The sequence below is a fragment of the Pezoporus occidentalis genome, unplaced genomic scaffold (genome assembly GCF_034315485.1).
Source record: "Pezoporus occidentalis ecotype Australia unplaced genomic scaffold, CSIRO_AGI_Poc_V1 ctg13, whole genome shotgun sequence".
NCBI classification, from domain to species: Eukaryota; Metazoa; Chordata; class Aves; order Psittaciformes; family Psittacidae; genus Pezoporus; species Pezoporus occidentalis.
In genome coordinates, this window is record NW_026913103.1 from 2953385 (window position 1) to 2981094 (window position 27710).

Sequence of the window (27710 nt, forward strand, 5' to 3'; positions counted from 1 at the left end):
AAAGACTCATACAGTCAAGATTATGAGGTCTCCAAAGAAATATTGCTAGAACAAAAAACATCTGGAGTTGCAGATGTAGACAAGGCTGTATTACTTACTTTGGTGTTTCTTTATCACAGTTTTGTTGGTTAGCTTTGAAAACTGGAAAGCAAGATCTTCTCAGCTGGGACACATCAAACTCCTTCCTGTGTCACACACTCTGTAAATTTGCTAGTGGAGTGTTTATTCAGACTTGATGTCAGACATCAAGTGCTACAGCCAGTCAGCTGATGTGTAATGGTGACTGAGAAAAAGCTGCTATATTGAAAAATGCTGAGAAACTTGCATTGAGTCAATGTTTTATGAATTTTAGGAAAACATACTTTAGCAGGGTTGCTAGTTGGAGGAATGACTGACTGCTTTGTGGCTCACAGCGTGTCGTGTTTCAGCACCAGCACTAACTGTACTTGTGTGTGTCTGTGTGCTTCCCAGATGAATCAGCAAATGGCTGGAATGAACCTCAGCAGTTCCAGCAATGTGATGGGCTTTGGCCAGCCCCCCAGCACAGCAGCAGGATGGACTGGAAGCTCCTCTGGTCAGACTCTCAGCACACAACTGTGGAAATGAAAGTTGCAACAGAAGTCTCACCCAGAACAGCCACCTAACATTCCTTGTTCAAATGCATTTACTTTCACTGTTCCTTCCATATACATACTCTTTTTCTTTTCCCCCCAGCTGTTCAGATTAAGAATATAACTGACTGACCGTGTTGTGGTCTATATTGATTTAAATTTGATGTAGTGAAAAGCAGATCAAGAATACATTTATACATCATTGGCAGCATTTTCATACAATGCATATGATTTCATAGACCATGTGTTTAAGAAGCTGCTTAACCACATACTTTTTTTTTTCCCCTCCAAGTTCTAGATCAAATGTTTGCATATAAGGGACGTAGCTATCATGTTAGTAATATCCAAAAATACAAACCCTGACCCCACCCCCCAAAAAATTACCCAGTAATCCTGTAGAAGGTACTGTATGAACAAATGTTTAATCATATATAAATAGAATGTAAATGTATCACTGAGCAATGTTTTCTAGTGTATCAAACAAATTTTGTTTCATCTTACATTTCACTGTGATGTTCCTATGGTGTGCATAACAGGGAATATGCTTATGGAAAGGAAGGTAAACCTGGATGTTACTGTAGTTCTACAAATCAATAGTTTATTCTTTTAAAAATGAGCTGTGACAAAGTTTCCAATCTGGCTCACAAGGCATGTACACAGTATTAATGCAGAGAACTGACAGCACAGTATGTGCACAAGGTACCTCGGCGTGAGCACACACATTTTTCCTTGCAGAGATATCCAGGTTTATGACAGTGATTTGTGTTTACATTTTATGGTGCCTCGTAATGATAAAATGTTATTTCCCAATATTAAAAGGATAAATCCATAAATGGTTGTGCATTTTTATTTCATTGTTGTGTCACCTACTTGACAGCTATTTCTTCAAGAAGTCTACTTTTAATGAAGGAAAACATGTTCAGTTTGGAGGAGGATCCATTTATGCAGATATTTAAATCAGCAGTTCGTGAGTTAAAATCAGTTTATAATTACACCATTAAGCTGGATAAATACAAAAAGTATATACATAAATGGTGATTTTGAAAATACTCCAGTGCAGCCAGATTTCTCTTAGATTCTTTTTACTATGTGGAAACAGCCTTCAAACAAAGGTAAGTGTCAGTCTATTAAGACGAGAGTTCAGAAATGCATGCAAACAAGTTAGAACGAAGCACACCCACTTGATTTGCTTATTAGAGTATCTGACAGCTTCCTTTTGCTTCCACAGGAGTCCATCAGATGCCTGTTAAAAGGTCTCACACAGAAGCAGACTGTTTTAACTGGATGAATTGAAACACCTTCTGACACATCCACTGTACTGTACTTCTCTGTAACTGTATCTCTGCATCATACCTCAATGGTGACTGTGTCCAGGTGGTATTTTGGCTCATTAGCTAGATTTACTTTTTCTGTTCGCGTGTGCCATACAAGAACCTATAAAATAACACTTGTGTTAGTACAGGCATCTACAGAGATGATCCAAAAGCTCTTCAGTAAGTGTGAAAATCAGTACCTTCGTGCAGTTGTTTGCTTTTGGCTCCAGTTCCTCCACTGTCGTTATCTGTTTCAGGAAATCAGATTCTTGCATTCCCGGTTGAGAACCGCGCCGCTTGAATACGGCTTTTGGATGTGACAGAATTACTTGAAGACTCACAGCAAACCCTTGGTGGAGAAAAAGGATAAGAAAAACCTTTAGGCTTTGCATTTTTGTGCAGGCTGTGCTTCAGCCTAGACCTCTCCCATATCCTTTTTTAACATGACTAAATTTGATTATAGGGATAGATAGTATTTGGTAGGTTTTGTACATCCTACATTGTTTTGTTTTGCCCTGAAGGTGCAATCAGATTTTTTTAATTGCACCATATTTTCAACATGTTTAATCAATGTCCTGTCATGTGGAGATTATATGCTTTTTTGCTTGAAAAGTCAGGTATTGCTAAGATCTTGGACTGTCCTTCCTCTCTACTTCTGAATAAGAAATAAACCCAAATTTTAAGTAAAATAAAATGTATGAAATATATACTGTACTAGCCCTCCTGCATTTGAAGGTGAGAGTTGGAAAAAGAGGTTAAAATGTTACTTATAACAACTCTAGCCTTTAGGGAATTTGTCTTTAGAGTTTCATCACTGATGAAAGACAAACCATATTAATCTTGTGCCTTGCACACTGTGTAGTTACTGTAGACTTGTGAATCATTTTCATCGGTGGTCTGCAAGACAATCAACTGATAACGTGCACTGCACAGCACGACTGGAAGGACTTCATCAGCACACATGCATTTCTGCCATGCATTCCACTAGTAACATACATTAGGGCCCTTTGGGGGGACATTACAAATTGGGAAATGACTAGTTTGAGCAAACTTGCCCCCTCTGAGGCAGCTCCTGTCAATCTCCAGTTTGCCATTATTTATAGTACTCTCCAGTTTTCATTCAGCAATGCTCAGTCACGTGTACACTTCTTCAAGTATGACTCAAAACTTGAGTGATACACTTGTAAAGAAAAAAATAGATTTGGAACTAACTCCTTAAGTCTAATTGTCAAGCCTACCAACAAAATCCTTTGTGAGTCAGTTCAGTGTTGTTCCAGCTGTCTCTTTATGACAAAAGTAGTAACAATTTTGACATCTGTTCTGGAAAACTGCAAGAACATTCAATTCGAAAGCCAGTATTAAAATTTTCTCAATTTACACATGAGCATAACTTTCTGTAATGGAATATAAATCTGCCCCCTTTTTTACTAGAATTATCTTGTTACTATATTTTCAGTGGCTTTTATGGGAACCTTTTAAAGAGGAAAATATAAGGGAGTACTTACTACATCACATGTAAAGAAGGCATAGGGAAACCACTTTAATCATGTGCTTGCTTGTAACAAAGCACAGGAAGACAGCAGAAAATGCTTTTTTTAATATTTTTTAAAGATCTGGAGACAGCAGATGAAGACTAGCAGAAGGCTGGATGTAAACTGAGGTCCCAGTTCACTGATGGACATAGTTGCAAAATATGTTTAACCTTAGGAAGGATATAACCTATAAGATAAAGAAGAGCAGGTGTCTAGAAGGAAGGGGCTTACCCACAGCTCATAGAGTCCTCTGGTGAATAAAAGACTTGCAGAAGTCTTGGCTTGGCTGCAGCCTGTCCTTGCCCCCTGTGGTTAAGCTCTGCAGACTGCCCCACCCGCCAGCAGCAGTGCTGGGATCCAGCTGTTCCCTGCTACAGCTGCTGGGTTGAGCTAAGTGGTGTCAGGCAGAAGAACAGCACTTTGGGCTTTGCTTTCCAGGTAAGCATTTCTTCTCAGCAGGCTGCAGGCCTTTCTTGCCTCCTACAATGTGTATAGCCTGGCTATGATGGAGCACAGGGTGCACTCTGTCCCAGCGCTCTTTGTAGCCAAGTGTAATTGCTTGTGAAGAGCCGAGGCTGAGAGTTTAAATTCCCTCAGCAAGAGACAGCTGCAGAGCAAAGCCAGCTGTCTACACCTTGAGAGATGACTCTGTAGGCTTATGACTGATGAACAAATTGGCCTGGTTCAGTCTTTCTGTTAGGGTTTGGGTTTGTTTTTTTCCCTCAATTAGAACAAGTTATAAATTTTGCAACTGGGCTTTAGTGTCGTTGGTATCTTGGGCACAAAAACCTTAATGTTTGCTTTGGACGGGAAGGCATTGTTGGAGCCCAGATCAGTTGTGTGAGCTGCCATTTCTTTTTAAAAATACCTAAAGTTTAAGATTTAAGCTGGTCATCTGTCCTGATTTAAGCTGAGCCTGGGACATCATCCAATAAGAAAAAAATTAAGTAAGCACCAAAATTAATGTAGAGTCCTAGTTTTTAGAGTGGTGAAGGAATTCCAGTCTAAGCAAAAGAGACATGCAGATTTTCTGCTGCTTATCTTTGCTGTCTCAGCATGGCTCTCTGGTCCCTATAGCCCATACTTATCCATACATTAATTTCTCTTACACTCGGTACTTGCAAAGCCTCTGTTGAGAAAACTGGGTTCTGTTCCAAGGGTGGATTTCTACTATGCAGAGATCTTCAGCTGCACCATTCTCTCTGCATGTAACGTGCCCTTGCTGCAATGCTATTGCAAACCAACATTTTAAGGTGCTATCAAAAGTCCCCTATGTTTTCAGGCATCAAATAGAAGTCAAATTATTAAACGGAGTATTGCATGTGGCAAGGACATGGACTACTGTGCACTGGCTGGACTGTGGCCTGAGGTTTGGTTCCTTGATCAGTGGTCATGCAGTCTTTGTTTCTTAGAAGAATCTAATAAAGCAGCAACCTGGAGAGAGAAAATAACTCAAGGAAACTCACTGTCTCTGGTTCTTCAGCTCTGCTTTATCACTGCTTTAATTTCACGTGTATGATATTTTTATTGTTGACAGACTTCAGATGGACTTGAGGGAAAACCATTTTCCAGGGACAACTTTCAGTTGACTTTTTATCAAAGACCGATAATTTTAGCATCAAAAAAAGAGGAGACGGCTCAGGTTTTGACAGTCTGGCACTAATTTCTCTCAGTAGATAATGATCCTGTGGTAACAGATGAAAAGATGCTTATTTTGAATTCTATCCCCAAACGGCTTAATCTGGGATTACTGCCTCCAGTGTAGCATAACTGAGCAGTGCTACACACGTATAATTCTTTCACTTGATCATTATCCCTAACAAGGTCATATTGGGCTTAAGTTTACACAAAATGCCATAGGAAAATTTCAAAGCTGTAGTGTGAGGAAGTGTTTTAGGGTTTTTGTGGTTTATGCGAGGCTGTAAATTAAATCTAATTGGCTGACGAGCCACCTAGGTAAGAATTAATTTGTTGGAGGACAAGATACCTGGGAGACAGGGCAAAGATTACATCTGTGCTTCTTTCTACAGAAGCTGTTTCTGTTAATTCACACCTTGACTTGTATTAGATCAATGGCATCTGTTAAAAGGCAGAACCATTCTTCTTTATCCGGTTAGACTGAGGTGGTTTTTAAAGATTTTGTTGCTGTGATTAATGTCTTTGCTTCCCAAATGCTCTAGATAGGATAGTAGCTGAAGGCAAGCTAGGAACAGAGTGTTTATCATGTCCAGAGTGTATAAATGCTAATGCTTAGTGCAGATGCTGAAACCTATATACTGGTTTCCACACAGTTCAAAGTACTACCCTTGGTGTGCTGAACATGCCACGGGTTGGGGTGTGCTTCTTTCAAGTTACCTGCTCCCTGTGACATACTTTTTGGGTTGCAGTAAGGCAAAGAGGCTCAACCAGAATGAAAGCGTTTGCTGACATTCACCATGGAAGAGGCTCCGGATTTGAAACTCAGCATTTAAAATAGTTGTTACCCTTTGATGGAGGGATGGTTGGGAGGGGGTTTTGAGTGTGCTGTCTGCCATAGCCACTCAAATTTGTTGTTTGTACTTGTGACCTCCAGCAGTGGCTCTTCTAGATTCAGATAAAATATGCCATGTTTTACAGTGTCATTAATAGACCAAGCTTTTTTCTCAGGGAACTGTAAGAAAGATGATGTACTAAAGATCTTGTAAATATAGCAAAATCTCCAGAAAAAGGCTCAGATCCTAGCACAGGAACTTAAGGCACAGGGGATGGGCTCTGGACCACAAGTCCAAAATCTGATCAGCCGGTAGTTCACAGGCATGGGTTAATCTCTACGACTGAAGTAGCTCCTGAATGCTAATGCAAAGCATGCATCTGTTTTCCTTGAACCATCTTGGCATTAGGAGAATCACGATCTAACTTCTCATGGGTGGCCAAAAGCTCCAGCACTGGGAACAAGCCGTAAGTAAATCACTAACAGCATCATTTAATATGGAAGATTTAAAATCAGATCCATAATAAACAACAGCCTACCTCAGAATCAGTGTTACCGTTTGCTTCCAACACTCAACTCTCTCTCACTTTTCTTCCCTGAAGGTAAGGAAGTCTGTGTCAAACTTCAGAACCCACCTACAGTTAAAACTGAAGCAGAACTTACATAAAAAAACACCTGAGCTAATTCATCTGGTGTGTTGGCTGCCAGAATAAGAAGCTACACAGGAAACAACTACTTCGCTTTCAGAATGAAGTTCAGCACTGGAGAACAGCAGTGTCAACCAGTTTTTACTAAACTGATCTAGTGTGACTGCTCTGTGAGAGTGTATTTCAAAGAATCATCTAGGGAAGTTGGCCAGCTAGGTTCTTTGAGCTGGTCCCAGTGAAATCAGCAGGACCTGGTTCCACTTGCAGTAGAGTTGAATTTGGCTCTCTATTTTGAAGTCTAGAATAAGAAGTTTATGTGCTTAAAAGAAAGGATGCACTTCCTCTGAACAGCCACAAGTTAAATCAGTGCTTCCAAACCTTCTAAGCAGTTCTTTTCACACCCAGCCCAATGATCAAATCCCTGTAAAAATCACTATGAAAAGATAGTTCTGTAAACCAAAGGGAGCCTCCTTACCAGTGCCTTGGGCATCAGAACATTCATGGTAAACAGCTGTAGGCAGCTCAGCAGTTTCATATATGCACCTATTTTGTTTTTTCATGGTCATATTTTCAAAACTGATCCTTAATCTTCCCTATGCACAGCATATGGCATAACCTAAGTTGCTTGTCTGTTTGATTCTAACAGATGAAGAAACTCCAGTGATGTACCACAGCATGGACTCATGTTTGCTAGCAAGTCCTTCAAGTCCCCGGGAGTGTGTTGGGGATTCAGGCAGGGAGGGGCAGAGAGAGAAAACCAAGTGTGAACACACATTCTGTACACTGCACCTGTTCCGACACGGATGCAGTTCTGGATTTACAGGTTCTGTTTGTCTTCTGACATGTTCCTGGGGGGAATGAAGGTGTGAACTTATTTAACATAGCTTTTTGCCAGCCTACACAGTATCCCCTGCTCTCCTTGCTGAAATTAAAAATGTCATTTCATTCCTTCAGTTATTTTTCTGAAGACTAATACAGGTTCCCTCACAAAGCCGTAATTCATCGTTTGTGGATCTGCAACACTTTCCTGTACTCTCCAGGCTGTATCCTTGTCTCTGTAACCCTCCTGTCTGTGACTTGGGTAAAAGTATGAGCAGGCAATTCTCTGACAGACCTGCATTTCCCTCACACCAGTGTTCCAGCCAGCAACTGCACACTGTAAACAACAGCTTAAGAACTTCCCATGCATATTTCCATGTCTGGGTTAGAGTCCCTTGGCCAATGTTGTGTAATGGGTTTTTGCCTGCTGCTAATGAATTATGAACCATGCTATCATCTTTACAATGCCCATAAGTAACCACTTCTACAGCATAGTAGCAATATGTACATAAATCCACAGGCAGAGACTCTTCAAATACACAGCTGCAGTCCTCGAAAGGCTGCACAGGTTTGGGGACTGACATACCTACTCCCCCGAGGAATGCCTCTGAACACTCAAATACTTATTTTCACACCAGGTGATACTATTAACTTGAAATGTTTCTACAGTGCAGGAAAAATCCCCTGTTGATGTTTCTGTCTTTGAAGTGTTAACAGCTATTAGTTCTCCTTTACTCTTTTTAACCAATTGTACTGTAAATACTGTATGTATTTTTAATCAAACATTTCAATCCATATAAAAATATTCTGTCAAAACGAGAAAGCACTGTCCTTTTCCCTCTCCCAAAACATAAAAGGATCAGAAAAAAAGAAAATAGCTATTTCAAACCCATTCTTGCCCTTGTATTCCTACCTTTCCCCCCTTCCCTCTCCATCCTGAATGGTGCACTTAGAAGATACCTAAGTGCAAATACTGTATCATTTGCTGGGAACCCAGCTGCTGCTACATCAGGAATCGGACTTCTGTACAGTTGTGATACATGTGGCAGATACGAATATATGCAAAAGGTTGTCTAAGCATGGAGAGCCAGACAGCTATGTGGTACACTAACTTCACAACAGAAGATTGATTAGATCCATTTTGAAGCTTTTCCACCTTCATCTACTAGACTGTAGCTGTAGTGATGTTTTTCCCCTAAGCCCAGTGTTTCAAACTCTGTCTGTCTACAGTTATCACTGTCATTCCAAATAACCGATAAAAGCAAATAATTTCATGATAAAGTAGCATTTTACAACATCAGGTCCAAGAAGGGCCTGCATTCATACTGCCTGGTGTTGATTGATGACACAATGAAAAGGCAGGAGCTCCTTGCACAAATTAATTGGATTAATTAATTTACAATTAATTTGTTTAAGACAAAAAAATGTAGACAACATAAAAACCAAGTTGGTGTATAAAATTAAAAACAAGTGAAAGTTCAGACATTACCAAACAGCAACTGGATTAGATGAGGTGTGCAAGCTGAGAAATCCCAGATCCGTAGTGCTGAAGGGCACAACAACTACAGAGGTTTTAAAAGCTGCTTACCCTGAGTAATCAAACTTAAGAGAAACATGAATATTTCTCTCATGTTTATTGTACACAATACATTGTATCATGAGACTTGGTACATAGAATCACAGAATGGTTTGGGTTGGCAGGGACCTTAAAGATCATCCAGTTCCACCCCCAACTGCCACTCGCAGGGGCACCTTCCACTAGACCAGGTTGCTCCAACCCCTCCAGCCTGGCCTTGAACACTGCCAGGGATGGGGCAGCCACAGCTCCTCTGGGCAACCTGTGCCAGTGCCCCACCACCCTAACAGGAAAGAACTTCTTCCTAGCGTCTAACTTAAATCTCCCCTCTTTCAGTTTGAAGCCATTCCCCCCTGCCCTATCACTACATGCCCTTGTCAAAAGTCCTTCTCCAGATTTCCTGTAGGCCCCCTTTAGGTGCTGGAAGACTCACCTGCCATGTCAATAGCAAAGGGCCTGTCAGCTCTCCAGCCCGTGTACCAGCCGACCACTTTGCCGTTCTCCACGACCGGGCGCTCGTACCTTCGTCCTCCTACCAATCCCACGGGCCACACCGATACTTTGCGGGTCGTCCGCATCTGCAAGAGGCAGGCACAGAGTCACTGCAGGCACGGTTTCCTAGCAGGCCTTTTCTGTCCGTGTGGGTGGAAAGCCTATACATTAATCATCAAAACTAGGTATCTAAAAGCAAATCTAGCGTACAGATTTCAGCCCAAGTGAGTAAGTACTTGAAAGCAGTATGTGCCCACTCATTTTCTCTGTAATCTCCAGCTCTCTAGCCCACAGGCACCTGAATTCTACTGAAATTACCCTATTCTTATTATTTTTACACCAACAATTTTTAAAACCATGAAAAAGCCCCAGTATTTTTTTCTTGTTTGGATTTTCAAAGGTGTAGTACATCTTTTTTATCTGCAAGACTACAGCATTCTGGCAGTAGGCATATTTCTATAGATTGCTGAGGTTCTGTACAAGCCCATCAAGACAGGAGATTAACAAATACACACCTCATTAAGACACATGCAATTAGTTTGAGGCTGGTAAAAAACCCACCGAGTACGGGAAACAGCAACACACACAGCTCTTCCCCAACCTGCAATGCACCAGATTTGTACAACAGATGCTGCTCAGATCTCTTAAAGGCTCACAAAAAAAGATGTGGTTTGGGCTAAGTCTTTTTAACTTCTACATTTTCTCTTGAAAAGCTCTGCTAAGTTTCCAAGCAGGACAGCAAGCCGGTCAGGCTTGTTTGCCATCAGTAATGGGAACTATTCCCAGTGGTATAAATGTAACTAAAGGCAATTCTGGAAACATGATCCTCATCTAACCTGGAGGAATCTACAGCTACTAAAAAATTACTCCAGCAAAAAGCATGCATGACTGGGAGCCAGTGAATTCACTTCACTGGTTAGTAGACCATTTTTATCAGTAAACAGGAGGTAACATGACAGCACCCCTGACATGCTGCTCCTCATGGGAAAAATCACTGACAGTCTGGCGTGAGAACCTGAGAAAAGAAGTGCATGGACACAGCAAATCGCACAATTTACCCACACTGATTCAAAAGTCACTGCTTTAACTACTGAGCTTAAGTGTGATCCTATTTAAGCAAGGATTACTCTATTTCACTGTAACCTGTGCTGAACTTGATCAATTTTTAAAAAAGTCTTTTGTCTTCTGTTGCAGTTGAGGCCTATTCCTTCCGGAAATATTATGCCTTTCTCTTTCCAAGCACTCCTCTTAGCAAAAACACAGTTTTACATGTTTGTAACTGCAGTCCCCTATTCCTAGATGCTGAAGTAAAAGACAACCTTGGTTAACTATTAAACACTTCTGCCAAGGTGAAAGATGTATCATGCGTATCATCTAGACTCCCAGGAAATGCACCAGAAATAAACAGATACCACATCGCTCTGGTTCACATTTCTAAGCTAGAAACATCAGCAGATTTCAGGGAGAACTTCTACATAGAGGAGGTATAAAATGAGTACGTAAAAATCCACAAATAAGTATGTACACACAGAAGAGAGGCATGTGCCTCCTCTCCCTCCAGTTCCTTGTGTATATGAGAGAACAGCAGAATTTTCCCACTTCCACCCTAGTAACTGTTGCAGCAAGTGAGACCATCTCACTCCACAGCCTCAGTCCATACTGCGTAAGAACAGGGTATGTGTACACTTAGCAATACAGGCATTTCTCGTGATAGGGATTCTGTCCAAACCACTATTTAATTTCCAGTGAGAGACTGTCACGAATCTCCCTACAGGTTATTGTTGAACATTTTTGTCTGTAGCTGATCTCCCTGCTTAATATTATTTTTCCAGTCTCTCCCATTTGGGAAATGCAGAGTTAGCGATTAACTATTTGGATATGGAAATCAGTCAGATCTTCTCACGAAGACCTGTTAGCTCTGGTTTTGATGGTACATGCATTTCACAAGTTTTTCTAACAGTGTATTTATATTAACATCCAAACACATCAGACATGGACACAGAGTATCATCCTGTTGGTCTTGCCTACAGAGGCAAGTTTCCAACAGGTTTCCAGTCAAGCCACAATACACCCAACCCTACTATACCAGTATTAACCACAGGATGAACACAGATGCCCACTAACCTTTTTGTGTTGCCACGAACACCTCTGCAGGGTGTGGATACCTGAATAAATCATTAGCAGTAGCGTACTGCTTTACAGCATTTAGCTATCCTGTGCCAACTATCTGTACCCACGGTAAACATAAAATGCTGCAAGACAAGGGCAGGCATGGCTTGAACTACAGGAGAGTAGCTGATGCATGGTAAGCTCATGCACTGCCTTTTCTCACAGTAAGTGTTTGGGCAGCTGCACTGCAGAGTGAGCCAGATCACACGAGACTCCTGAATTGGGTCAACTGCAGCCACAGCATTTACGCTAGCAGAACCAGGCTGATTTACATTAATATGTTACCACACACAAAGCGTAGTAAAATCTCATCAGTGAAAAGTGTCTCACTGACCTCATGAAACCAGCATGAAATGACCCAGGAAGTTTTAATTACTACAGCCTTGTGTCCATCTCAGTGTCTATGAGTTAAGTCAGTAAAGCCACTACACACCAGAAGGAAGTAACCAACCCTTTACAGATCTCTTTATTTTGTCCTTGGGTTGCTTTCTTTATTCTCACAGGTGACATTTTTAGAGAATGAAATAAGCAGGTGTCAAGAATACAGCAATCCTTTACAGTAAAAATGGAGAAAGCGCAGCTAGACCCACATTTATGCTAACTCTGAAATACTTGACAGCCTCAGGATATGCTAGGCAGATGTGAGTAGGAACGTTTCTTTTAATCTTCTGAAAACAGCATTACTGCAGTTAACGTACTGATGTGTTAACACTGTATTTATGTATGATGGGGAGAAAGCTATTATTTGGATTAAAAGGCCAGCTTGTGTCTGGAATTTGATGTTGCTAATCACAGGGACACAAAAAGGTGATCCAAAACCATGTTAATTCTAAGTAGCTTTACTGCTGTGGGTTAAATAACTGACAAAATCCTATAACTTACAAACAGCTTCCTGAACTATTCTTCTATCTGTCATTTTAATGCGTGGTAGCACATGTTGTCTTTCTTAATACTCAGCTTTTGAAGTCCTGGCAGCTTACATGAATGGTATTCTTCTTACTTACACTTAACTCTCTAAGTCACCCATCTGGTCTATCCTAGCTGGACTTTTACAGTTAACAGTGGGTGACAGGAACCTACTGACATGACACATCCTGCCTAGCCTAGACAGCTATCTTAAGGTAGGATGAATCTCCCTCTGGACAGGTTTTTGCTCTCTATTTTTTTGTTTATTTGAAAGGAGTCTTAGGCAAATGAGGAGAGTGACATAGCAGGAAGATGAGAAAGGAGGAAGATGAGAAAAGGACTCTAAAAAATGGTAGAACAAACCTGAATAAAGGGGGGAAGAGAGCAAATGTCACACACCCATGTATGTGAAGGAGTGGGCTAAGAAATGACAGGAGAAAGCAGTAACAACTGATGAAAGAAATCCCAGTGAGGTGATGGCCATGTAACAGCAAATACAGTACCAATAGAGGAACCACTAAAGAATAACAAACAAAAATGCAGAAAATGTAGCTCAGCAATAAAAGGCAGTGATAAAAACATTGCCAAAAATAGCATCTCATTAGTCAATCAAGAAAAGTTGCTTAATGAGATGCACCAGACTGATGGATAGGGAAGATACCAAGCTAGTAATAAAATATAAAAGCCCAAGAGAAATGAAAGCAAATGACAGAGGGAAACACGGCCATACTCCTACACTGAAACGGCTTCCAGACTGGAACAACCATCCTAGTGTTTCTGCAGCATGATGTCAGTGCCCTTCTATCTGGGATTCAAAGCTCTCGGCAAACACAAACTTGTCTGCCACACACAGTAAGGTTTTTTCCTCCCCCTCTATGATTTCAACCCCTGTGTAATCTGTGATCTATACTGGTCAGGCCACAGCTTACCGTCGAGGCTTGCCCCAGAGAGACTCAAGCAGATTTCTGTACAAAACTCTAATTTATTACTACCAAAGATATGATCTCAAGCTCCTTCACTACAACTCTTTTGCAGGGGAAGATGATACGGGTTAAAGCAGAAGCACAGCCAGGCTCCCTATCAGTTCTCACACAGGCATCCTGCACCACTCACAGGTCATTTAAAGCCAAATTCTGCTTCAACAAAACTCATGCACTTGCACAAGTCAGAGCAGCTCAGCTGCAGCAATGCTACTCAGGCATTAAATGGAGCTTCTGCCCCTACTTACCATCTCTTCAAAGGAAGCACTGAGTCATAGAAAATCTGCACCAGTGGTTTTTGTGGTTCAGGGACTGTAACGCTCAGGGGATAGTAACTTCAAAAAGCAAGTCTGTTGTTGGTCTTCCTGACTGTAAAGGGCAAGCGCTCATGGCAAACTCATAGAAAGGGTCTACAACTCAGAAAAAGTAGAAGTCACTCACTGATGCAGCCTGCTCCACAACCATCACGGGTCATTGGGTTTAGTGCTTCACCATCCAAACATCTGCCTTAAACCTCATCTGCTGATTTGAACCCAACCTACACTGCAGAGGGAGGATAGATTAATTTCCCTGTCTCTCAAGCAACATTTTACATATCAAATACAATGATTAATGCTTCTAAATTACACCAGCACCATGTTTCTAAATTGTACCGGCATCTGGGGGCACAAGTGTCAACACTGTTTCCCTACAGGAGAAAACTATACTAAATGTAGCTAAAGCAGTTTGGAGTGAATTTCCCTGGAACAGTAAGACTTCCAAAACATTTGCTGTTCATGCTTCCTTTGACCCTTCTACTTCTTAATTCTTTTTTGCGTCCCTCTTTCTGTTCCTCTGCTAGGTTGTGCTCACTGTACCTCTGAAGAGCTGCTGACCATTCACAATTAATTTCATAGTATCAGTTTCACAGGTAAGAAAAAGACTGCTGCCAAAGTGCAAAAACTGACAGTGCTTGGTATTCTGCCACCCAGAGTCACTCACTTGGGTAAATCCAAGCTTATTCTGTCATTCTTTCCTCTCCTTTTTAAGCTATTTCATTTTTTACCAGTCTTTTCTAATCCAGACTCTTCTGCATAGGTATTACATGTCTACGTGCAAGGAGAATGTCAGTGCACATTTAAAATCTGTCATGTCTCCTTAAATCATTTATACACTAGAAAGGTATTTAAGGCACTGCTAACTCATATTTAGAGCCTTTATTATGAAGAAAATAACTAATGACTGCCAGCTAATACTGAATTCTGTCTAGACTACTGAATGCTATTTTAAGACTACAGCAAAATACTGACTTTTCCAACCAGCTCCAAGAGATACAAAAGATCTCCAGGTTTTCAAAGAGAAGCAGATTCACTTATGCTACTTTTAAATCCTTTGCATAAATATACCCATTAAAAATACACAGAATTTAGCTTAATGCAGTGTATAAAGATTCAGACAGTTACATAAAATTTACCGAAGGAGCACAAATCCTTCCCCAGTCAAAGCTGGAATAAATAGTGATTATTCACCTCTTCTGCAGTGTCTTTTGTGAGTCGGTCTCAAAATGTTTTATGAAGAGGATCATGGGCGAACCGAAGCCCGAGAGACATGCAATGCCTGCAAGCATTTCTGTTCTATTTTTGTTTACAAGGATTTATTTTTTCAGGCTACAAACTCTTAAGAGCCTTTAGAACACCTGCTACCTCTATACACACCTTTTGGGAGAGTAAAGGGCAGGGGCATAAGAAAATGTTTTCAGTCTGAATCACTCACAGAAATTGCTCTCTGCTCTATGGGGGCCACCATGAAAATTACCAGTCACACAGCCCTAGCCTTCAGTGAGAAGGTCACGTCCATTAGCTGAGACAAATTGTTCCCTATTTTCCCTCTGTTCTTCATGAATCTTTGTTCCCATCTGGCTGATTTGAAGTTGATCCTATCTGGGCAATTTAGGCCACTACATAAGCAACAGCATACATTCAAAATACTAGGGAATTTTGTTTAATTTGATGTTTAAGTTACTCCTGCAAAAAGCAATCCAGCCAACTATCCTCTTCCCTGATCATACTCTCACTTTCTCCGTAGCTCCATGAATCCCGAGTTAACTGCAAAGATCTCCTCAGCTTCAGGAGAAGGGGTTGAGGTCTCTCCTCCTACCTCCTTTCCAACTTCAACTCTGCAGTCACAGTGAGGGCATTCTTGTGCAGGCAACAGCTACAGCAGACTGAATTCTGATCCCCAGTTCAGAGGGCTGCAAGGCTAACTGTTAAGCTGTTGAATAAAAGTTTGCTGGGTTTTGATTTGGGTCTAGTTTGGCTTTTTTTCCCCACCTTCAAAATGACAGTTAATGCTGTGATTTACTTTGAACTCCATGCTGCAAGGCTGTATTCAGATCATACTTTATAGTGTGGGGTTCTCTAAGGAGACCCATTCTGCAAATCCTCAGTTCACATTCAGACAAGACAGTGGTATGAACCATACCTGCCCGTTCCAGGCACCTACCAGATCTGGCTGTGAAATTCCAGACACCAGTGACCAAAGGGCTGGGTGACAGTGAGGGAGATCATAGTTTAGGTACGAGCATTTCCATTTCATATGCATCTCAGTTTAGGTGTCTGAGCAAATTACAAGCAAACCTTACAGATACAACCTAGACAGGAATATCTAAACATCAGTGTGCTTCTGAATGCAGCAAGCTCACTTTCTCACATACTCCTGTTCTTTGTACTCCTTAAGCAGCTCATCCCTCACCCTCAAAGATTTCAGGGGAGTCTGCACAAACAGTTGAGTGAACCTCCACCACTAATTGCTCCATCTTGCATACAAATTCCATACACATAGACCAAGGAAGTGGCAGCCTTTGGACAACTGCCTGAACTACAGAACACAGAAAGGGCAGAGAAAATGCCTGAGATGCAGAAAAACATGAATGATGTGAAGAGTTAAGAGAAGTGGAAGTTAGCCAATTCTATCACTGGTTTCCAGTGCTTAGGCTAACCTTGTTTTTAAAACCTCTTTATGAATGTGGAATACCAGCTTTATCTAAGGTTTTCTTTGTGGAAGCTTAAAAATATTAAATTGGCAGTTGCTAGGCATTAGTCACAATATTACAATAACTGGCATTCAGGAAAAAGATGAAGCACAAATGCAACAGAAACTGTAATAGAGTCACTCTGAAAAGAACAGCCTATAGTAAAACAGAAAGGGAAGTTATGATTCATGTAGAAACATCTGTAAAGTATATCAAATACAGGAGTTTGGATTTCAGGGCTCTCAATGGCTTTGTTATGAACACAGGCTGATATTCAACTGATAAAAGACACTTTCAGAGAGCAGACTGGTGTTTCTGATGAAGGGATGCAGATGGGCACCTCCAGGTGAACAGGTCACACCTGAACAGGAAAAACAAATTATTCTGGAGGTCTGATCCCAAAACAGTAAACGACAAAACACAACATGACAGAACCACCAGCATTAAAGTAAAAGCAAAATTTTTTTCACCTGACCACCGCTATACTCTCAAGCAGAAAGAGTTGGGAAAAGGCCACATTTCCATTCCTGGAAATACTTCATCATTGCTGCAGCACTTCACAACACTGAACAAACCAGTCCTTTCCCTGAAGCCTCTCCAGGGAAGCTGAGGCTTTCCTAACAAAATGTTCAGCAGATCCAGTGCTGAATATAAAGACAAACCAGGCTCTCCACCCTGCTCTAGAAAGGACAACTAAGCCTGCTCAGACCCTGCCCATCTGACTTTGAGGATATAGGTTTGCCAGTCAAAAGCTAAGCTATATACCCATATGCCACTGAACATCTTAAGAAAAAAGACAATTATAAACAGCACCAGAGGGTTCCAGATTTACTACAGATGGTGACATTTTCCAGCAAAACACTACTGTAAGCTGTTGGTTGGAGTTTTGTTTGTTTGGGTTGTGGTTTTTTCCTAATTTCCATCAAACACATTTTGCCCAGGTCTATTGGGCCCAGTTCATTCCATATCAAATATATGGTACCCACTACTATAAGTAGTACTTACAGTACTTATAAGTAGACAGAAGTACTTTGGACAGAGATTAGAATTCCCTCATCAAAAGCTCTCAGAAGTTTCTTATGGCATTTCATGTCAAAGCATGCTCCTTTTTTGATCATGCCCTTATGGTTTATACACCTCAACTGTCAGTAAAGCCTTTGTTGATTTTGTTTTATTTAAAAGGCTCCATCTTCTGTCATGGCACAAGGGAAACTCACAGCAAAGGAGCTGCTTTAAACATGATCCTTCATTGAGTGCAGTTCTGAAAGAAGCACAACCCTAACACCAGTGTTTCTTTTATGTTGGTTCTACAGCCCTAACCAGCCTTGGTTCCCCCCCCCCCCCCCCCCAAGCTGACTGCTGTTACTGAAACCAGCTTTGACTCAGAAGAAAGCCATTATAAATAAGACAGAACTACTGCTTCATAAGCCAGCAAACGTACATAACCGCTTGCAGGCAGATGCTAGCAGACACTGCTGCAGGCAGGTTGGGACCCACATGTCCCAGGGCTGCATCACTGACATGCTGAACATCACCTAGCCAGCACAGGATGGTGGTAGCACCAGAATTCAGAGTTCCTCTCATCCCTCTACATTTACACTACCCTCCCTATTGAGCAGACTACAGTTTACCAGACCTCCTTTGAGATACGTGGCCGAAGGTCTGGAAATTGTTGCTGGCAGGGTAGCACGCCAAATAAAACTCCCTCTCAGGTATCCCTACCACCACTTTCATGACAGGAATTACTACCAAATTTCATATTCACACAATGCATTCAGAAGCTGTTCTCCTCATGCTTGGAGAAGACAAGCATAGTTTACCCTCGTAAATCAATCAATTCCTGAAGGAGAGACTGGGATTTACCACAGAGCTGTCAAGCTAGAATCCACAAAGACAGAGGGCTGTTGTGTTTTTTTTTTTAGCAGGAAAAACATAAAACCCCCACCCTCAAGCAGTGACCCGACCGAAAACAAGAGTACTGGCTCTCTCCAGCCTCCCACTCGCCGTAAAGACACATTACATTGGCAAAGCTGCCAAGGGACTTCCGTTCACTTTGCCAGGTCGACACAGCATTCCCCGTGTTACTAGCAGCGTGTCCCAGAGACCCTGCACGCAGCCCGTTACTGACCCCAGAAAACGGTCATGGGAACTTGCAGTGGTCACTGAAGTAAAAACTCCTTTCCCACTCCTGTAACAGAGCTTTCCAACCACCGCACTTCACAGGGAAAACTCACTCGTGAGTGTTTGCCTGTGAACGCAGCGCTCCAAATAGCCTCCTCTTCCCCAGCAGCTGAACCCTGCCTGGTGAAAGAGAAGCCTTAGGACTGTGGAGCGGGAGGTCTCCATTCCCGTTAGCAAAAGGAAACACAGACTGCTTGTTGTGCTTGCAATTTTCAAGGTTAACCCTTCAGACAGATTTATCCCCTTGCTTTTCTGCACTGCCTATCTGATCAGAGAGGTGATTTATACCTTTTTGTTTCATCATTCACAGCAATCAGAAGAATAATATAAAAGGATAAGAGAATAAATGGGACTGGACCCCTTTTCAGTAGCTGTGGGTCACTCAAGTGATACATCTACCCAATACTGTTTAGCCTGCCCCTAAGGTTGGTACAAAAAAAACCCGAACAAAATAAAAAGTAGAGATTCATCTCAAAATCTCTTTCATCCTACACTACTCATTGCGGCAAAGTGTATTCTCGGTATCAATTTACAGACCCCTTAAGATTGAACCAGGTTAGTGTTATATCCCCAACAGAGGTGGGCACTCCCATCACGAATTACTCTGCATTACAATGCAGTAAGCACAGCCACAAGGTTTTAAGAAAATCAATTACAACAAAGGTTTAGCCTCCAGGCAAAGGTCTGCAAATTAGCAGCTTCAGTGCTGAATGCCAAATGGGCAAAGTAAGTAGAGCATCCCTGCTGAAAGGGGACCTTGCGCCTGCCCCCATGCTGGAAATGGAGAGGGATGCATCACAGACCTAAACGCAAATTAAATGTAAGCATTGCTACACCTTGCTCTTGGGAGTTTCACGTGCTTCACTTTCCAGCGTATCGCGATCATTTAAACCTACTGACTGCGAAGCATGTGAGAAAGCGCAATGCTTCCAAACTGCAGAAGATGGGTAATGCACTACCATCCGCCAGCGGAAAAAAACGTCCAGGACCACAGCTCGTCTGAAGTCCTGTACGTTCCCTATTTGCTGCTCATCTACTTTTCCGTTTCTCTTCCTCATTTTCCTGCCAAGTTTACTCTTCTAACTGTCACAGAAGATGTACACGATCTTTCTTCTGCTGTTTTACGCCAATTTACTACACACCCCTCCTTCCTGCCAGGAGGAACCCAGAAAGAAAGCTGGATACTCTCTCCCCCGAGCACTAGCCAATTCCCACAGAAAAGGAAACAAAGCCCTTCACCAAGGAGCTGCAATAAAGACAGAAATGGGTCCCTTCACAAAAGAGGCTCCTGAAAGGGTGTTTGGCCACTACACAGACGATTTGCTGCTTTGAAAAGCGTCAGGTTTCAAAAAGGCAACCCCGTGTGAAGGAGCCGGCTCCGGGCTGATTCATTCGCGCCAAGAGAAAGCTGCAAGGGATGGCGAGTGCGGGTTTACCCTACGGGGGGAGGAATGCAGCCCGAAGACAATAAACATCAGAGAGCGCTTCTCATCCCACCTTTAACACAAGCACAGGGTCCCTTGTATAAACCCTAAACTTGCCTCGCTCTGCAGGAAAAGGAGCAGGCGGCAGTAAAAAGTTTTGAAGAGCGTGGAAGAGAGGGACAAGAAACTTAAAGTCACGGCGTGGAGGGGCGGTCACACCCCGGCAGCGCTGCCGAGACCGGGAGCAAGCGGGCTCCGCTCCTCGATGCCCGAGTTTCGGGCACCGGGCGGGGCGACGAGGGGCAGGAACGGCGAATGCCTGAGGGGAGGCCGGCGCTGTACCGTCGCCCGCGCGCCCCGGCCGGAGCCGCACGCACCTCCTGGAACAGCTCCAGACTGTAGGTGTTGTCGTCGTCGGCGAAGAAGAGCACGCCGGGCTGGGGGGGCGGCAGGTGCTGGTGCCGCTGCCGCAGCCAGGCCAGGCCGGCGTTGCGCTGCTCGGTGGCGCGGGGCAGCCCCGGCCGCTTGTAGCGGCGCGGCGTGGGGACGTGCAGGTGCGTGCAGGGCAGCCCGGCGGCCGCCACGAAGCGGGTCACCAGCTCGCTGCGCGCCGCCGCGTCCTCCACCAGGATCCAGTGCAGCCGCGCCACCTGCCGGAAGGTGTTGGCCAGGCGGGTGAGCTCGGCCTTCTGCACCGGGCGGCTGTAGGTGGGCGTGATGGCATAGATGGTGGGGAGCGCCGCCTCGGGGCGCCGCTGCGGAGGGGGCCGCGCCGCCGCCGAACGGGGCTCTCCGCTACCGGCCCCGCCGCCGCGGGGGGCTCGGGCGGGCAGCGGCGCCCGGCTGCTGTCGATGTCCAGCACGATGATGACGATGAGCACCCAGGGCAGCAGCAGGAGGAAGCGGCTGAAGAACAGGGACTTCATCCTGCCCCGCGCGCCGAGCCGAGCCGTCCCTCAGCGCCGCCCCATGGACGGGCGCGGCGGCTCTCAGCGCATGGCCGCGGCGGGCGGCGGGGATGCCCTCGGCCCGACCGCGCTCCTCCGAGGGGCGAGAAGCGCTTCCTCCTGCGGGTCGGGGCACCCCGCGGAGCCCTCCGGCAGCCCGGCGGGGCAGGTGCTCGGCCCCGCTCCCGCTGCTCCTCTATTCCGTGAGCGGCCGCCCGTGCTCCGCCGCCTCCTCCGCCCTCAGCATGGCCGGGCCGGGGGCGCCGCGCCGTCGCGGCCGGGGCTCTGGGGAAAGGCTGCTTCGCCGCCGCTTCCCCGGGCGGCTCTGGCGGTGCGCAGAGGCGGGGAGGGGAAAGCGGGAGGGAGGGAGGGAGGGAGGGTTCCCGCGGGCGGGGGCCGGGGGGGCTCCAGCCCCGCCCCGCTCCGGCTGCCGCCCCGGGCGCCGACGGGCGGGGGAAGCGGCTGCTCGCGGGGCTCTGCCATCGGTGCCCTCGGGTGCGGCGGCGCGGGCTCCTACCCCCGCGGCGGGCGCCAACTTTGCCGGCGGCCGGGACACCTCCTGCGGGACAGCGCCGGCAGCCCGACAGGCAGGGCCGGGCCGGGCCGGGCTGGGCTGGGCTGGGGACGGAGGGGTACGAGCCCGAGTACTTACCCCTCGCAGCCGCTCGCTTCATGTTTGTGTCGGGTTCTTTAAAGGAGGCGCATTTCTGAGCTCCGCAGAAGTTGTACATAAGCGGCCGCGTAGTGCGGTTCCCCTCGGTTTTCTGATGTGTCCGTCAGTCGGGGCCGCCCGCCCGTCCGCTGCCCCCGGCGGAGGCACGGGGGACCCCAGCCGGTGTCCTGCGCGCCCGCCTTCGCCTGAACTGCAACCCCTTTCTTTTCCTGTTGTGCTGCTTCCCTGTAAATCAGGTGGCCTTGCGAGCACCTTCTTAAAAAACACTCTGAGAATTTTGTAATAATCCACCAGTCTGTATTTTGAGACAAAGCCATGCATCAGGTGCCGCGACACAAGTGAAATGCACCATCTACAACCTCTGACGAATCCCTCCCTAGCAAGAGAAGTTTCCGATGCATTTTTCAACACTCCCTGCTGTCATAACTAAACACATACAGCTTAAATACGCTTTTAAAACTTCACGTTGCATAAAACCACAGAGGCACAGGATCAGTCTTCACACATTACCAAATTCTCCATAATCTTCTGATTAAAACGTTTACCCTTAAATCAAATCATGGGCTCGTCGACTTGTGGACTATTTGAGGTAAGAAACAGTGATTCATGGCTGATGCATTGATTTATTGGTAGGAATAGTGTGGGGTAGAGAAATCAGTCACGTCTTCACACCAGCCTTCTTGGCTTAAAACTACTGCTTTTTTTTTTCTGGTTTATATACATCCTTCACGTTTGGATGTGTGTAACAAACGCAGATAATGTGGACACCATGTATATTTACCATCTATATCTATCTGCGATCAATTTGTTATTCAAAAGGACATATTAACCCAGAGGGCTGGCACACAGAGAGGACACTGGAGTGATGCAATGTAAGCTGAAATGCGTGTCAAAGTAAGGGTGACACCGGACCAGGCACTGAACGTCCAAATGAAGGGACATCCGTGTGGCAGAGAGCTAATTAGAGTTAGCAGGTTTCTTGAAGGAGTGGAAGGGTTCTTACATGATTAATGAAATAATACGGAGGAATGCAGCAGGCATAAGTAGTTCAATATATCCAAATCAGAAACATCTCACACATGAAATTACTGTTGCCTGGTTTGTGCTGATGCAATTTATCTAGAGGACAATCATCTCACCACCGTCTTTCTCCAGTGACTGAATTTACCACTGTTTTCTCATTTACAGTACAATCCTATTTACAGAGATAATTTGTTCAAATAATGTGAACATATGTATTAAAGCAACATACCACAAAGCTGTTGTTCACTCTTGTTTGAAAGTTAGTAGTCATTTGGAACAGTCAATTCAAAGCTAGTCACTTCCAGATACTCTAGGATACCATGTCAGGGCCCTAAAAACCTTTCTGGGCAGAACCTAGAAACTAAGGGTTACAAATGGATGTGTTTACTTGACATTCTTTATAGCCAGAAATACTATAATATTGAAAAATGCTTTTTTTAATCTTTGATGTTTTTCATTCAAAATTATTATCTCTAGTGGACTTGTGTGTTGTATTCAGAACTTAGCCCAGGGAGAATACTTAATAGTTTACGACTATAAGACCTTAATGAAGGCAGCAAGAGACACAGCTGACTGCCATTGCAGCAGTTTAGGAAGGAGCACAAACACTCAGTATCAGGGAGGTGTCTCAATGCACTGTTTGGTGTTCTTCGATCTCTTTAATTGTGTTCCTGAAAGCTGGTGACTGTTTCTGCACACTTGCTAATGTAGCAGTTACTGCTTCTAACTGTACACAAGAGCTGTAATGTCTAACATAGGAGACACTCGACAGTTTCATCATGGAATCACAATGGTTTGGGTTGGAAGGGACATTAAAGATCATGTAGTTCCAACCCCCCTGCCATGGGCAGGGACACCTTCCACTAGACCAGGTTGCTCAAAGCCCCATCCAACCTGGTCTTGAACAACATCCAGGGATGGGGCATCCGTAGCTTTCCTTGACAACCTGTGCCAGTGTCTCACCACCCTCACAACGAAGAATTTCTTTCTAATATAAGTCTCCCCTCTTTCAGTTTAAAGCCACTCCCACTTGTCCTATCACTACATGCCCTTGTAAAAAGTCCCTCTCCAGCATTCTTGTAGGCCCCCTTTAGGTACTGGAAGGCTACTCTAAGGTCTCCCCACAGAGCCTTCTCTTCTCCAGGCTGAACAATGACAATAAATTTGATGACAAATCACAATAACTGTTTTTTTTTATCCCAGAGCCACTGTAACATGTTTTCACATGCCACAGAGCAGGCTCGGGGTTTGTACATCAAGTGCAATACCAAATAATGCAGGGGCATTTTCTGTCATCTTTAGGTACAGATGATCTCAGATGGAAAGGTGAAAGATAATGAAGGCACTACATGCAAGCCAAATGCTATTTATTAAACTGTTGCTTCTTGATAAGCAAAGCAAAATGTTCTTTCTTTGGAAATTGGAGTAACCCAGTCAAATAACAACTCCATTGTGGGGACAAACTGTCTTCAGAGATAGCTTTTTCTGCCAAACACCTTAGCCCTGGTTATTATGAAAATTGTCACATTTGATTTGAGGCCTCAGGTGCAACTCCAAAACAAAGGACAAGTTTCTAACTTGTGATGGATGGTACCAATCATTGTGTGACTCAGGCTGTTCCTACGGTTTCACATGCAGTGTGCAGTACAGTGTATATTCTGGGTTGTATGAGAGCATGTGGGCAGGCATTACTCTTCAGGATCTGGTCCAGAACTGTTTGTTTGCAGTAGTTTATGGCTTGGCTCATCTGTTATGGTATTGCTGATTGCTGCCTCTGTTCTCCAAAGATTTTTGTTAGAGGTGTGTGAGGACTTGTCACCCAATTTTTCATTTGCTTTACAAAAACCAAAACAAACCACCTCTACTACAGTTCCTTGTGCTTCTTACCAGCAGAGGATGCCTGGCTCTGGCAGCAGAATGCCTGACACAGCGTGTGCGTGCCAGTGTGCATGTACATATAAAAGAAATCTCATTCCTGGGAACATTCTCCACAGGCCCATAGAGGCTTTTTTTTTCAAGCTGGAGCATACTGCAGACTCTTAAATCTCCTGGCTGGACAAAGTCAGAAGGGATTGTAATGCTAATCAGCAGCTGTGTGCCTCAGTTTCTTTCTTCTTCATTGGTTTCAGTCTTTCCAACATCTGTGGAAGGGGATAGGTATGGTGGGAGAGTTGCTGTAGCTGTGCCATAGATGTGTTGTTCCACTTTCCTGAAAACAGCTCAGTTCTTTTTGCTGTTTCTCCCCTCACTGCTCAGGTCACGCACCCACCAGACAGCTCCATCTAGACCCTGCTAATGCCACCCAGCCTACCTACCCAGCCTCACCACTGGACATGACACCGGGGAGAGTGGGAGGCAAACTGGCCAAGCCTTTTGCTTGCTCTATTTGAATTTCCCTTCAGTTTCTGAACACCAGAATTTGCTCAAGCTACCTGCAACATTACAGACTGATCTTTTTCAGATATTGGGAAGACAGTCAGAGTTATAGATAGCATTTGAGATAAAGCTATGAAAATTCATTGGTTTGTAGTTTCCACAGCGGATAGAACTGTAACAGTCCTGTGGGAAGCAGAAGCAAGACCAGTTGGATAAACATATAAAAATGTGCAATTATTTTTAAGTAGTGGATAAAACGCTGCAGAGAAATAGTTCCTATTTCATATGGCTGTAACTGAATATATTAAACCCAGGGAAGGTTCATTTCTTTGGGCTGTTTACTGGTTTTCTTTCAACAGCAGAGGCTGGTGGTAACTGAAGGTGGGTAATCAGCTCTGGCATGCAAAGGCACCTAATTCTGTGATGGATAAGACCAGAGAACGGGTGACTCAAATCATAGCAGGCAAAACACTAGCCTGCATGTCTGAATTAAATATGTCTGTGTAGTTTCAAGTTGCTTTCACACCTATTGGCGTTGCTTAGTCAATCAAAATGTGTGATTAGCCACCAAAAAAGAGCATTGGGACTGCACCTCAAAGGAGGGTCAAAGAGCATCCACTGTCTACTCTGCATTCAAGGGCACAAGCCTGACCTCTGAGGAGTCACTGTGTATCTAGGGATTTGAATGAGAACATGTTTATTATATTTTTAGTGAAGGCCCAAAAGACCAATGATTGAGCCAGGCGTCCTACAGAGACAGTAATGTCCTGCCATCTGATAGGCACAGATTGCTACCCTCAGTGTCTGCATAGAGGTATATTGTCATCAGCAAGGGGGCAAAGAAAGGGAAAATAAAAGGAAGCCACAGCACAGGATGTGGCAAAAGCATAATTTCTTCTGTCCTCTTCTGCTCCCTCAGACTTATTTCAGCCTCATTAGATCACCTAATGCTTTTTCTAGAACACGTTTTCCTATCCTGTTCACTTGTGGAAGCCCCCAAGATATTTAATCATCCAACTCAGAAGTGAAGGCCCTGCACCCTGCACTCACAGACAGGATGCCGTGTGTCAGAAAAGACAGGCAACAGAGACCAGGCTAAGCTTGCTAAAACAGTGTACATGGGCTCTGTGCTGTTCCATTAACAAGCAACCAGCTGCCCAAGCTGACAAAGAAGAAGATTGCATGTTTATGTATGCACTAGGCCATTTTGAAATAATTTTCCCTAGTGCTTTGTTCCTTTTCCTAATAAGCCAACTTGTTTATCACTATAGCAACCAGCGGCAGATTCCTGGAAAGAAGAGCTGCAAATGCCCATTTGGACCTCTGTGGTCACAGGCAGTTGGTAGGAACAAGGTGTTGTACCTGCCTCCTGCAGCTCGAAATGCCATGCAGGGACATAGGCAGGCACGACATGGTGTGACCCACTGCAAAGGGGACATACAGGGTGAACAGGGCTACACATAGCTTGGTGGAAATGATCACAGAAATAAACATTGGTTTAATTGAAACTTAATGCATTATATGTAAGGCAAAGTAAGTTTGAAATGCAGAGCTGAATCCTGAATGCCGGAAAGATTCAATTATCCCTCTGTGCCGTGGGCTTTGGTGAAGAATGTGGGAAACGGATGTGCAAAGCACCTGTTCAGGGGATGGCAATCAACGGTCTCACCAAACATCTGCTGCCAGCAAACACCTCTGAAACCTATGCCAGTGAGTATCCCACTGGTGCCAAGCCACGTTCCGAGTGACATCTCACAGCTACAGTGCTTGCTCAAGTGGCAAAGGTTGGTGGGGCAGAGTAAAAGATGTGATCTCCAGATATAATGTTCAGGGATAATATAGTTACACAGACGGGAAAGTGTTTATTTGTTTTTCAGTCTAGAAAACCACATGCATAAAGCTCCTGTGTTACAAGAATATCAGCAGAAATGCAGACTCAGGCAGGCAAGGATTAGTAGCACTGCAATTAAGATTGCCTGTTGGTCTTTTTGAGCACTTGCCTTATGGTTCAGCCTTTGCACCATTCATCTTCTTTTAAATCTATCTTTTCAGATAATACGAAGAGGATCATTCTTACGCTGCTTGGCGACCCCCCCCCCCCCCCGTATTTATGTAACTTGCACAAGAAGTGCTCTCCCTGAGTCCTGGTGCCTGGTCAATTTGCTTATATTTTGAGCAGGGCTTGGGTATGAAAAATGACAGTTAGAAGTCATATGCTTGTAAAAGGCTACTTGACCCTTGGTCCTGATACAAGGGGGGTTGAATGTTTTATTCCACGTTTTGTTTGTAATGTAATGTTATATTAATGAGGTAATGTTGTTGTAGCACCAGCGTACTAGCATATGTCAGGGAAGCTTGTAAGGAGATGTATCTTCTAGTAAACTACATGATACAGTAATAAAAAAACCCCAAGCAGACAAGTGTTCAGGCATAAAAGCTTTTCTTCAGACCTGAAACAACAATTTACTGAAATGCCCTCATAAGAGAAAGAGCTCCAGGTTACTTCCTGGGGCTATTTCTCTGGAAAAAAAAAAAAAGTTTTCATTCTCCACGTTGTGATT

The 27710-nt window shown here is 44.0% G+C and overlaps 2 protein-coding genes across 3 annotated transcripts in view; one reads left to right on the forward strand and one right to left on the reverse strand.

The window, feature by feature from the left end:
* Positions 1–1444, forward strand: part of SMAP1 (small ArfGAP 1) — an 81662-nt gene extending 80218 nt beyond the window's left edge. For both annotated transcript variants that reach the window (XM_062608146.1, XM_062608147.1), the window contains one exon: positions 472–1444. In XM_062608146.1, coding sequence (XP_062464130.1) covers positions 472–606 — 135 coding nt within the window. In that variant the 3' untranslated portion in view covers positions 607–1444. The remainder of the gene's footprint in view (positions 1–471) is intronic.
* Positions 1190–21420, reverse strand: B3GAT2 (beta-1,3-glucuronyltransferase 2). Its single transcript, XM_062608149.1, has 4 exons — positions 20508–21420; positions 9402–9546; positions 2125–2273; positions 1190–2045 (listed from the first exon to the last, which is right to left on the reverse strand). Exons 1-4 carry the CDS (start codon positions 21054–21056, stop codon positions 1959–1961), a joined length of 930 nt encoding a protein of 309 aa, XP_062464133.1. The 5' UTR covers positions 21057–21420; the 3' UTR covers positions 1190–1958.
* Positions 21421–27710: the final 6290 nt, after the last annotated feature.

Coding starts and splice junctions, on each gene's coding strand:
- B3GAT2 (XM_062608149.1), bottom strand. CDS start 21,056: ATGAAGTCCCTGTTCTTCAGCCGCTTCCTCCTGCTGCTGCCCTGGGTG. Junction 2,274..9,401: donor CTTTGCTATTGACATGGCAG/GTGAGTCTTCCA, acceptor TTCTCCACCAAG/GGTTTGCTGTGAGTCTTCAA. Junction 2,046..2,124: donor AAGCAAACAACTGCACGAAG/GTACTGATTTTC, acceptor GTTATTTTATAG/GTTCTTGTATGGCACACGCG.